This window comes from Primulina tabacum, chromosome 12 (assembly GCF_025594145.1).
Source record: "Primulina tabacum isolate GXHZ01 chromosome 12, ASM2559414v2, whole genome shotgun sequence".
Taxonomy (NCBI): domain Eukaryota; kingdom Viridiplantae; phylum Streptophyta; class Magnoliopsida; order Lamiales; family Gesneriaceae; genus Primulina; species Primulina tabacum.
The window spans coordinates 34,480,444-34,494,593 of record NC_134561.1 but is presented as its reverse complement, the minus strand read 5'-3'; the positions used below and the strand labels follow the sequence as shown (position 1 = coordinate 34,494,593).

The 14,150-nt window shown below is 33.3% G+C and overlaps 1 protein-coding gene across 1 annotated transcript; it reads left to right on the top strand.

The window, feature by feature from the left end:
- Window positions 1–8,903: 8,903 nt before the first annotated feature.
- LOC142520798 (RAF-like serine/threonine-protein kinase 20) lies at window positions 8,904–9,846 on the top strand. Its single transcript, XM_075623926.1, has 2 exons — window positions 8,904–9,149; window positions 9,241–9,846. Exons 1-2 carry the CDS (start codon window positions 8,990–8,992, stop codon window positions 9,675–9,677), a joined length of 597 nt encoding a protein of 198 aa, XP_075480041.1. The 5' UTR covers window positions 8,904–8,989; the 3' UTR covers window positions 9,678–9,846.
- The last annotated feature ends 4,304 nt before the right edge of the window (window positions 9,847–14,150 follow it).

The window sequence follows — 14,150 nt, the reverse complement described above, 5'->3', positions numbered from 1 at the left end:
CTCCTGTTGTTATTGGAATACATAACTGCTGATTTATTGTCACAATGTAATCTTAGTGGCCTTTCAATGCCATCAACAATGCGCAGTCCCGTGACAAAATTTTGCAGCCATATTCCATGATTGGATGCCTCATAACACGCTACAAACTCAGCTGCCATGGTGGAAGAGGCTATAAGTGACTGTTTAGCACTCTTCCAGGAAATGGTACCTCCAGCAAGGAGATAGATGTAGCCCGACGTAGATTTCATACTATCTTGGCATCCAGCAAAATCGGAGTCAGTATACCCAATGATCTCAAGCTGATCCAACCTCCGATATATGAGCATGTAATCTTTTGTTCTCTGTAGGTACCGTAAAACTCTTTTGACTGCTTTCCAATGTTCCACTCCTGGATTACTTAAATATCGTCCCAACATTCCTGTCACGTACGCAATATCTGGACGTGTACAAACCTGAGCATACATCAGACTCCCCACTGCAGATGCATAGGGAACCTTCTGCATTTCTTTTTCCTCAAAATCATTCTTTGGGCATTGTTTGAGACTAAATTTGTCTCCCTTAGCCACAGGGGTATCTGTTGGTTTACAATCTTGCATCCCGTATCGCTTGAGAACTTTCTCGATATAGCCTTTCTGAGATAATCCAAGAATACCCCGAGAACGATCCCGATGTATCTGAATACCCAGTACAAAAGATGCATCACCAAGATCCTTCATCTCAAAATTCTTAGCTAGAAATCTCTTGGTTTCATGCAACAACTCTATATCGTTGCTAGCGAGCAGAATGTCATCAACATATAAAACCAGAAAAATATGCTTACTCACACTGAACTTATGGTACACACAATCATCAACCAAATTCATCTCAAAACCAAACGAGATGATCACTTGATGAAATTTGAAATACCATTGTCGAGATGCTTGCTTGAGCCCATAGATGGATTTCTTTAATTTGCAAACCATATTATTTGTGTCTTTGGAAACAAAATTTTCTTGCTGCACCATATAAATCGTTTCATCAATGTCACCATTTAGAAACGCAGTCTTTACATCCATCTGATGAAGCTCAAGATCGAAATGCGCCACCAAAGCCATTATAATCCTTAAAGAGTCTTTCGAAGAAACCGGAGAGAAAGTCTCTTTATAATCAATGCCTTCTTTCTGTGTAAAGCCTTTAGCGACAAGACGAGCCTTATATCTTTCCACATTGCCTTTCGAATCCCTCTTGGTTTTAAATATCCATTTGCAACCAATGGCCTTCGTACCTTTAGGCAATGGGACAAGATCCCATACGTCATTGTCCTTCATGGACTTTATCTCCTCATTCATGGCATCATTCCACTTTTGAGAGTTAGAACTTTCCATGGCTTGACGGAAGTTAATAGGATCATCCTCCATCAATCCAATGTCTGCCTCATGTTCTTGAAGAAATACAATGTAATCATTTGGCACTGCATTTCTCCGCTCTCTAGTGGATCTCCTTAATGGCATAGGTTCTGGAGGTGCTTGAGTTTGTTCATCTGGAATGAGAGGATCTCTAATATTGTCTTCCTGTATTGTGTCTTGGTCAAAGTGAGGAATATGATCCTGACCAATGTCCAAGACACCTGTGGGAATATTTACATATTCCTCTTCAAAGACAATATCCCTTACTTTATCTCCCCCCGCAAACTCAACATCCTCAAAGAACCTGGCATTTCCTGACTCAAAAATCGACTTACTAGTGAGATCATAAAACTTGTACCCACTGGATCTTTCAGAGTATCCAATAAAATAACAACTAACCGTCCTTGAGTCCAGTTTCTTTTCATTAGGCTTGTAAGGCCTTGCCTCAGCTGGACATCTCCAAACGTGCAGATGCTTAAGACTGGGCTTTTTACCCGTCCAAAGTTCATAAGGGGTTTTAGTCGCTGCCTTAGCTGGAACCCTGTTAAGGATATATGTTGCGGTGTTTAGTGCTTCTCCCCAAAGTGATTCTGGTAAGGTAGAATGACTGATCATACTCCTCACCATGTTCTTAAGCGTTCTGTTTCGTCTTTCAGCAACACCATTCATAGTGGGCGAACCCGGCATAGTGTACTGTGGGACGATACCGCATTCCTCCAGGAATCTAGCAAAAGGCCCTGGACGTTGTTCACCTGAACCGTCATATCTACCATAATATTCACCACCACGGTCAGATCTAACGCTTTTAATCTTTAAGCCAAGTTGATTTTCAACTTCAGCTTTATAGTTTTTGAACACATCCAATGACTGTGCCTTTTCATTAATGAGATAAATGAAGCCATATCTTGAAAAATCGTCTGTAAACGTTATAAAATACTGTTGACCATTCCAAGAAACCGAAGGAAATTGCCCACAAATATCAGTATGTATAAGTTCTAAGACGCCTGAACACCTGTTGGCTTCAAATCTCCTTTTGTTGGTTTGTTTTCCCTTTATACAATTAACACAATTATTAAAATCTGTGTAATCTAAAGGTTCGAGAATTTCGTCTGACACGAGTCTCCTTATTCTCTTTTCAGATATATGACCCAATCTTTTGTGCCATAACGCAACTGAATTCTCACTGGTTAATTTTCTTTTAGTGCCTCTACTTGTTTGCAGGGATTCATTAAATGAAGCAATAACGTCCAAAGAATAGAGATTATCGTATCCTGATAAAGAACCAGAACCAACCAATTTTGAATCGAGAAACAAACTGAATATTCCATTTCCAAAAGAACAAGAATAACCAAATTTGTCCAATGCAGAAATGGAAATCAAATTCCATCTAAAAGATGGCACAACAAATGTTTCATAAAGATCCAAATATATTACAGTCTTTAACAATAATCTAAATTTTCCTATTTCCTCAACTTCAACTTTGTTGTCGTCACCAACATAGATGAATCTTTCAGCATCACTTGGTTTTCGGCAATCCAGGCAAAACCCTGCATAGACACACTGATGTGAGTTGTTGCACCAGAATCTATCCACCACGTGTGTCTAGGCACTGAAGTTAAATTAACCTCAGAACAAACCATATTCAGAAGCATACCTTTCTTAGCACGCCAAGCGTGATAATTACTGCACTGCTTCTTCATATGCCCATCACTGCCACAGAAAAAACAACCAGAACTTTGAGAATCACTAGGATTCTTCTGTTGTTTCTTCGGAGGCTGTGTATCCGCAGCTTCCTTATACTTTCGTTTCTTTCCTTTATCCTTCGAGGTAGAGGCATAATGAGCACTTTCTGTCTTGTCTTGCTTCAACCTTTCCTCTTCCTGGACACAGTGCGAGATGAGCTCATTCAGAGACCAAGTCTCTTTCTGACAGTTATAGCTCACCTTGAACTGGTTAAACTGAGGAGGAAGAGATATCAAAACCAGATGCACCAGCAAATCCTCAGAGAGGTCAAGCTTCAGTGCTTTCAACCTTGAAGCAAGATGAGATATTTCCATAATGTACTCCCTGATATTGCCCTTACCTCTGTACCTCATTGAAACTAGGCTTACCAAAAGTGTACCAATTTCAGACTTTTCACTTTTACCAAACCTCTTTTCGAGGTCTTGAAGGAAAGCCTTAGCCGTAGTAATGTCGTTAGACATTGTGCCCCTGAATATTTCTGGAATGGCCCTCTTCATGATCATCATACACATGTGATTCGATCTCTCCCACCTTTCAAACTCCCTCTTTTCATCAGAGGTACTCTTATCCGTAACGGCAGAAGGAGAGTAAACCCTTATCGCAAGGTCCAAATCCATGACTCCGAGAACTATCAATAAATTCTCTTGCCATGATTTAAAATTAGAGCCATTTAACATAGGAATAGAATTTATGTTGGAGTGAATATTTGCAGGAGTCAAATCTGAACAGAGAACAAAAAACCAAATATCCAAATAAAATAATCAATAAATTCAAATAATGTAAACCCCATAAACAGAATATCGAGCACTCCATTAATGTTTCATCTTTGGACAAAAGATTAACTTGTAAGTGATATCCTGGCGCAGCAGTCAAACACTGATAGTAACTATCATGTCAAATAACAACCTTTCTTTGGGCCGATTTATTATTCACATGAAACCGAACAACTATCACATGTTTACCACCACAAGTGCATATGTAATTATATTAAATATTAACCTTCCTTTGGGCCGATCAGTATTCATATAAATCACATATACCCAAAATCCTTTTGTATTTCAAAATAAAATTAATTTCCATAAAAGAGGTCACTTTGGCGACATTTTATTTCAATTAATCAATTTTTAAAATACATATAACCTTATCATTATTTGAATTAATGAAAATTTAACCTTAACCGAATAAATCTGAACTGAATTTTTTTTTTTTTCGGAAATTCCGTACGGGTCGGGTCGGCCTGGATCCGTACGACCCGACCCGGATCCGTACGGTTCTGGTCGACCCGGGTCCGTACGACCCGACCCGAATCCGTACTCTTTTTTTTTAAAAAAAAAAATAATCTGAATTTTTCGATTTTCCTCTAAAATATTTTGTTGAACAAAAACCGGAAGGAAAATCGAAATCTGATACCAAATCTTTAAAATTTTACAACTAAATCTTTTTACCAAAACTGAACTTTAAAATATTTGGTTTTCAACCAAAATATTTTCCAGATCTGAAACCATATCAAAAATTTTCAGATCTAAACCAAAATAATTTTCAGATCTGAAACCGTATCAAAATATTTTCAGATCTGAAAACATATCAATATTATCAAAAAAAAAATTTTAACAAAATTTTATTTTTTTTATTTTTTATTTTTTTTTTAGATCTCGATCCAAATAGTCCAAAAACTTTAAACAAATCTCAATGATTCAAACATGAATGGCTATGATACCACTTGTTGGGGAAAACACATAAACCGCAGAATCCATCATGATAAATCATCAAGAATTTGACTGAAATCTTAAGCGGAAGCGTACCTGAAGCCATAATCCTGAATTGTTTAAAACGTGTCTTGATCTTCCAGATCTACGCGCTCTTTCTTTGAGAGAATCCTTTAGTTTCTCTTCAGAACTATTTTCTTAATGGGGGAGAGAATAGTGAAAGTGACAACGCGAGATCTGGGGACCATGACCCATATTTATAGATAATGTTTATCAATATCTTCTGATATTTTTGTTTTAGCCCATCATAAAAACAGAAATTACACTTATATCTCTACACATTAAAGGCCCACAGCCCATTAGATACATTAAAGCCCAATAACCCGAAACATTAATTGATCACTTTATTTTGGGCTTAACTTAATAGACAACCCACAATACATAATTATTCACATATAAGCCCATATAAATAAATTGATCCAACAATTGGCACATAACATAAATCGTTTTATAAAACTAAATCACAGTACTGGGCCAGCAGAAATCACCATAACACTTGGACGTGATGTCCGCTCCTTAAGATAATATAATTCCTCTGAAGGTTGGAGAGGTCACCGGACACGTTCTCCGGCTTCTAAACCCGTAACATAATTTGGCCACTAGACAAATCACATACCTCAAAAAAAATTATTTTGCGTGTCATACATACTTACGAACATCACGAACCTCTTTGAATCGTCCTCGGACATGCTGCCTAACATACTAAAATTTATACCCAAAACAACCCTTAAGTTTCATTCGGACACATATGACTCCCGAATTAAATAGAAACACATAGGACGTACCAATCGACTCGAGACTCGACCCACATGTAAAACACATCCTAACCTACTGCCCAAGGCCCTAAACCAGCCCCGAACCATAACCAAACCCCGTACCATGCTTAATGAACAATATAGACACAAGCTGTCCCATGAGTAATGTTGTGACACTTATGCGTTCCGTAGGACTTCCTATCGACTCTAACCCAAACCAAGGCCTAGACTTGACCCTTACACATCACTTAAGCCTTTGGTCTAGCCCGTTCCTGCCTCTAACACACCACAGCTCCTTAAAAAACACAAACCGCAATTGTGTGTTTTGTGTGTGTTGTGTGTGTGTGAGTGATTGAAGGTTTTTAGGGTAGGACTCTACCTTATATTTAAATAAAATAATAGCTAGGTAATTAAGTTAATTAATCACAATTTAAATTACTAATTAAGTCCTCCAACTAACTTTCTACAATTTGTATATTTAAGAATCCTAAAAATCTTAAATACTACCCATAATTAAATACTAGCTAATTTAATTAATTAAGTGATAAAAATAATTATTAAAATATTTTATTTCGAGTGGACGTATTTAATTATCTTATTTTTCAAAATTTGCTAATTAAAATGCTTAACATTTCTATTTCACTCGATAAATTAAATTTAGCCCTTAAATGCTAAAATTTAAAAAAAAATTAAAATACTAATTTCTAGACTTAAAATAAAAATATAACTTTAAATTTTTAACACATTAATCGTCTCCGGTCTTCTTTTTCAGTTCAACATCGAACATTCGTTTGAAAAACTAAACTCGAGAAAACATTATAAATTGCATAATAAATAAATAAATAAATATATATATATATATATATATACTTTTAAAGTAATTTAATACATATTATGCATTACTTAATTATTAATTAAATAAATTATTTCAATAATGCCTGAGGTTTACGTGTATTAGTTTTTGGGAATTACAATATAACCTTTTATTTTTATTCTGGCTAAACGAAGAAGAAATATCAAAAATATATCAATGGGCAGAAACAATCGTTATCATTCAAATATTAGGCACCATTTCATGTGATTATATGATAAAGAACTTCATAGTTGTTTTCACATTCTTATTTTATCCACCGTTTTAACTTGAATTTTACAAAATTTGGATCTATGTATCTTTTGTTATCCACATACTTCAGCTTGTCATTCTCGTATCATACATATTTTACTATTACATGAATTACATCTCACAAACCAATATGTGCTATGGGTGTTATAACATACCGTATTGTACCGAAAATTTCGATACGTATAACTAGCATATCGATTATACTGAAATTATATGGTATACCGAAAATTTCGGTACGGTATCGGTTATATCCAATTGTTTTAAAATATTATATATTTTTTCGATATTTTGATATTTCGATATATACCGAAATTTTAAAATTGCATTAGCGAAAAATTCGGTATACCTTCATGATTTATTTATTTGTTTATTTTCCGAAAAATGGACTCCAAAGTCGACAAAATTGAAATGGTCGTTGAAATGTCAAAACGAAAGAGAAAGGTTCGTTGTGTCAGGAAATGGCGGGTTTTCGGTGGGCTGCGGGCCCAGTTCAAAAACCCGGCCCGATATCAGCATCACCTGCTTCCACGTGCCACTTTGGTCAAGGTGGCCACACTAACGGCTAACACCTCACTACTGCCACGAATCTCAACTCCATTGGACCGGGTCATATTTTCAAGGCTCCGTTTGGGGACTTGTTAAATGAGCATCCTTGGCTGAATTTGGAATTAGGATGTAAACCAAGTCAAACAATATTAGATTTGAGTTTAATTCGTTTAAGATTTATAGAATCTGGAGCTCGATTCGAGCTTTTATCATCAGTTTCGAGCTTGACTTATCTTGTAATTTTTAAGCTCGCGAAAAGCTCTAGCTGGTTTATCATGTTAATCAATCTGGGCTCGAGCTTAATTTATTAATAGCTCGTTTATCATGTTTAACAAACCTGACTTGAGCTCGTAAATCATATAATTGAGCTCGAGTTTACGCTTGATTCGAGCTTGTTAAAAATTAAATATATTTATGGGCTAATTTTAAATCAGACATAAAAATGTAAATTCATTCGTAAATAACAAAAAAATACAAACATAACAGCTAAAAAAACACAAACGAGTCGAGCTCGAGCTTACGAGCCAGCTAAACAAGCCGAGCTTGAGCTTGAGCTCAAACTCACGAGCCTATTAATGAACATGTCTGCGAGCTCACATACCGAATATCTTTAGATTTGAGCTGGATTTGATTAAATTTTTTAGCTCTAAATCGAGCTCGAGCTTAACTTGATATGATTAATAGACGAACTCAAACAAACTTTTTATCGTACAAAACTCCAAATAACTTGCGAACGATTTAATTCGTTTATATCCTTATTTATAATGTTTGATAAATGATGGGTGATGGAGAAAATCACGAACCCCTTCATTTCATGTTTCAATCACAAATTAAAATATTTGATTATATAATCATTCTCTTGCTAATATATACAAAGTAAAAATTAGATGCCTATCAAAAATATCCAGGTTATTTGAGTAGACGAGCGTTTAATCTATATTTATGTGTATACTTTTTCGAAAGAGTATGTCGTACATGGTTTTTCTAATGTGATTTTTACCCAACTAACGTAATTTACAAATTATCGTTTTAGTTCAATGATTTATCCGATTCATATCAAAGATGGTTACTGCGATTCCTTGTTCATAAAAAAAATTAAATAACTCAGTTACACATTACAATGTAGTTAAAAAAACAAATTCATTGAATTAATAGTATACATTACAACTGAATCTAAAAATAAAGACGCAAAAAATCGAGAATTTAAATTAAACAAAATAATAGTTTTTCCTAACATATTTGATATTAAAGTTTCAAGTTTACAAAAGAGAAACAATGTGAGAGCATAAAAATTAAAACTCGGGTTCGACTCCTCTCACTCCTTATAATAAGATTTAAAAAAAAAATTTCAAGTTCGAGACGAAACTAGATTATTACAATCAATTCAAGGAAAAGGAAAAGAAACGGAAAAAAGAAATGTTTCGTGGAGGCCAAACACTCCCCAAGCCTGATTTGCGAAGCGCTGAGAAACTCCCAAAAACCAACGAATATCCTTTTAAGGAAATTATTATTTTATTATTTTACGCCAAAATTTGATTTTCGAGATCTCAAAGCCAAACAGACTATAAATACTCCTCCGAGACTCCGCTTTTCAACGCAAAGTAAATCTCAAAGTCTTCGGCATCTTCTGGTTTCTTCCTCATTATTCTTCTACAAAAATTACTCTGCAAAATGACTCGAACATCGAATTCGATCTCCGGTGGGGCGGAGTCGGTGAAGTTCCTCTACAGTTACGGCGGTAGAATCATCCCCCGGCCAATGGACGGCGAGCTCCGTTACATCGGCGGCCACACTCGAATCCTCTCCGTCGCTCGATCCCTTACCTTTTCAGGTATTTGATGTTTCCGTGTTCTTCCTTGATTTTTTTCCTGTTTGGCGCAATTTTTGGGGAGTTTTTGAGTTTTTTTCTGGATTTGTTTCAGAGTTGATGGTGAAATTCGTGGAATCGTGCGGAATTTCCGTTGATTTGAGGTGTAAGCTACCGAGTGAAGATATGGACGTGTTGATCTCAATCAAGTCAGACGAAGACCTCGAAAATGTGATCGCCGAGTACGATAGAGTTTCGCCGGGGGAGAAAATCAGGGCGGTGCTTTTCCAAGTGAAATCAGCGAAGAAAATCTCTCCTCCGTCCTCTCCTGTCTCGTGTTTCGATTTCCCTTCGCCGAAGCCGCAACAGCGCCTAACAGAAGTCCCGGCGGTCACTCCTCACCACGCAGCTCCGCCGAGCGCGGCGGTGCATCGGTGCGGATCTACTGCGGTGAAATATCAAAACGGCGTCGGGAGATACCGTTACGGCGGCGGAGCGAGTCCGATGAATTTGCAGAGCGTACGGTACCAGAATTGTTCTCATTCTCATTAGTATGGGAGTAAACCAAAGGGAAGCAATTTTAGAACGCTTCTTTTGTTGGGAAACGAACTCAGTTACTATTTATAAATTTGTGGAATTAAAAATTACATTATTTTTTAGGAGATTTGGGATTTGTGTTCATCCAAATCCAGAAATTTGGAAGAATCGGTTAAATTTCGAATTGTGAAGCTCCTTCAGTCCTTTTTGAATATAGAGATCAAATAAATATTTCAAAACACAATTCCCGTGAAATAAATATTAGGTTTAAAATCTTTCCAATCTCGGGAGAGAGCGCATCGAAATTGCAAAAATCTCGGGTGAAATAATTAATCAAGTTGTTTGTATGGTTTGTTTGGGTGATTGTGAATTGGTATATTATATCATCTTTTAAAAGTTTCGAGTTTTGTATAAAAAATTAGTGGTGTTTTCATCGATTTTATATGATCAAAGAATATGTTTTTTTTATACTGTTTTACCAATTGGGTCATTCTTAACTATATTTATAATAAAAAATAATAAAAAATAATAATTTTAGTATGAATTTTTATCTGTAAGACGAGTTATTTTTAACGATATATCTTAGTATAAAAAATGATGTTTTTATGAATCTTTCAAATAAAAAATCTGTTTTATAAAATACTATTCGTTTTCGCCATGATTAAAAATTCGAATCCAGTCTTATGGACGAGCAATTACTGTATTGATGAAGTGGTTGTCATTACCATTTTTTATGGAACATATGTTTGATTGTGGAAGACTTGGCTATCAAAGTTATCAAGTAAAACTTTTTATAAAACATAATTAAAATTATCTTGAAGTTTAAGTGTTAAAAACTATTTATGATTTAAATTATAATTTTAATTATTTCAAATAAATTAATAGAGTAAATAATTTATAAATATGATAATTTGAAGTTTGTTGTATTAAGTTTGTCAGATTCTAATTCGATATATTATATAATTCATTTTATCAATATGTGTCATAAAAATATAAATATAATTGGATTACTTTAAACAATTAACAATAATATCTCTTTTTGGTTATAAAATATAATATATCATCTTAATTTAAATATCAAAGATTATACATTTCTAGTATTATTTTAGTAAAATTATTAATTCTTGTTTCTCTTCTTCATCAATATTATTTAAACGAGTCACATTTAGTTGTTACTAATACACTGATGCACGCTCTTGTATAATATTTTTTTATAATTCATTTGATTTATATTTAAATGAGGATCAAAATATAATTATAAGAAATAACGAGGGACTACACTGTAATTTTGATATATAAATTAAAAAAAATTGAAAAATAAAAGAATAAAAAAATAAATCAATAAGAATTGAACATATAACTAAACCCTAAGAAACAATGACTCTATCCATTAAACAATATATAACTTGTATTAAAATTTTAACATTTTATTAATATATATAATTATTAAAACAGACCATGACATCAAAGTTAATTACTCTAAATGTTTCAAACTTAATAAGATAATATAGATTAAGCACGATTGTATATATTAAAATCGCTAACTTTTTTTCTCTCTTCTTCTTATTCATTAATTTTGTCGGATTTAAACATATTTAATGACGCTTAGTATGATCAATACATGTTTTCTAAAATAAAGCGTTTTAGTGAAGCTTCAAATTTAAGCGAGGGTTGATCGAACTTTTTAGAACATTTGACAACTATATTTTAGAGTTGAAAAATATTTTAAAATTAGATTTGATAGCTAAAAATAATTAAGAAAATATTTGGACAGTTATTATATAAAACCTTTTAATTATTTTTAACTGTGTTTTTTATTCTAAAAACATTAAAAAAATATCTCAATTGCTTTTAAAAAACTATAAATAGATAACATTTTTTTTAAAAAAAATCTTATCCAAATACATACTTTAAGTTTTTTTTTTCACATATAAAACACTAAAAATGTTTTTAAAATCTTTGATCATACGGACTCTATAGGACATAGTATTTTCCGATTTACCAAAAGGTGTAAATACAACTCAAATATTTTAAATTGTACAAGAATTCAAACTTCACAGTTCATCAGTCTTTCAGTAGAGACAATTATTGCATCCCAATAATCTTCTTTTCAATAATTATACTTTTTGCGATAAACTATAATAAAAGAATTGACATTGATTCTGATACCAATGGTAGGACCGGGTATTTGTCGTTTTATCAAAAGATATAGCTGATGGTAATTATGTCACACAACTCTTTTACACCATATAAAAGCCCCCAACAATACAATTCGATTGCTCTTTCGACACAAACAACTATTTCATCGCAACATAACCATGTCTTCCAATTGTTTTAAACTAATCTTTGTCGTCGTTATTACTAATCAATTAACTACAATAATGTAAAAAAAATATCCGATTCAGAAAAAAAATTAATTTCAAGAACTATTTATAAATAATATTAAAATAGTATGTCATAGCTACAAAAGAATAGATGAGATTTCCCCAAAAAAAAGTGAAATTTTGGTGAAACATATGTTGAAAGAAAGTATCTTTTGTGAGACGATATCACGGATCTTTATCTGTGAGACGAGTCAACCCTACCGATATTCACAATAAAAGTAATACTCTTAGCATAAAAATTAATATTTTTTTCATAAATGACCCAAATAAGAGATCCGTCTCACAAAATACGACCTGTGAGATCGTCTCACGTAAGTTTTTGCCATGTTGAAAAAGAGTAGGTCTCTTGTGAGACGAATCTTTATCTGTGAGACGTGTCAATACTACCGATATTCACAATAAAAAGTAATACTCTTAGCATAAAAAGTGATATTTTTCATGAATGACTCAAATAAAAAATCTGTCTCACAAAATACGATATGTGAGATCGTCTCACACAAATTTATAACGTCGAAAAAAGTTATATCAAAAAAAGATCCTGGTTGTCATTTCCAATTTTTTAGATTTAGATTGGAAATCCGAATCAAAAGCCAGCAATTGGGACCACCGTATATGGGGAATCAAAATCTCAATTCTCAATCACCCTATTACGTCCACAATGCCTGTTCCTAGCATCGACCATGTGTACACTTATCCATAATCTAGAATAAATTTTATATTTTACAAAAATATATATTATTTTTCCTATGTATATATTCTGTCACCCACCCGAACAACCTCGAAAACTTGTAAAATAAACATAAAATTAATATGTCACGTTAAACGTGCATTAGATAACTATAAGTCTTAGGATGAATTATTTTTTCACAAGTTTTTATGTGTCAAGACGTTGATATTATTGTTTGCACAATATTTTGACTTGTGGATGTGTCAGATATAAAGATACATCAATTTCTGTAAAAATGATAGAAATCTAACTTTTATAAACACCACGATTGTAGATACTAAATTTGAATGTCCGTTATAATATCTTAAACAAATATGACGCCGTAAACAAAGAAAACTAGAGAGACGCTAATGGAGATTTGAGAGATAAACTCCTAACATATTCTATATTTTCAATAAAATATATGAATCCACGAAATATTAACATATAACAAAGAACATTGTTTAAATTCGAAAGAAAAAGATTTAAACTAATGAAAGTTAGAATGAAAACTACGGAAACGATTGATTAAAAGTTATGAGAAATTTGTAGGGAGTTTGCTAGAATTTTGTGCGAAAGATTATGTTTGTCTTCTGTGTTGGCCGATTCCCTCCTTATCTTAATTGTACGGTGATGTTTCTTCCACTTTTCCCATGACTCACGATCTGCTCATGTTTATTTCCACGATCTCCTCCTATATGCACATTATTTGACCTACTCAAACCAATTTTGAATTATTGAGCTTTCTTATCTGATCTGCTCCAACTTTATGTCTAATTAAAATATAGCTCCAACAATTATATTACATAATTTGCTTGGTTGGACCGACAGCAAAAGGCGAAATCTAGTAGTCGAATGTTTACCCGTAATTTAATACGAGACTTTACGTTGTCACAAATATTTCACCATTGTTAATGAAATATCAAAAGGCGAGATTTTTCTACTTTTTATTAACATGAGCATTTTCGTTTAATTATAAATAGAATTTCAAATAAATTGTAGAGTGAAATTTGTTAACATACATTATTTTTTTTTTTACCATTTTGGTTTTAATCGTAATTACTTTTAATCATTAAAAAAGAAAAAAAAATTCTCTCATAAACCAAAATAAAAAATTAAAACAAGAGAATTTGTACACCTCCACCCATTTTTTTAAATAATAAATAAATTTGACGGATGAGTTGTCGGTTCTCCAACTTGGCCAACTAAGGTGTCCGAATATAACCCAAGATTATACGAATGTAAGTGTTTCCTCGGTTCCATCGAAGAAGAATATATGTCTTTGAAAATATTTTTTGTATAGTATTTTATGTTAAGACAAGATATATTGTATTTTCATAAAATAAAAATCTAAATCGTCTTAGGCCGATCGGGAGATGTAACATGAATTCTGCCGGC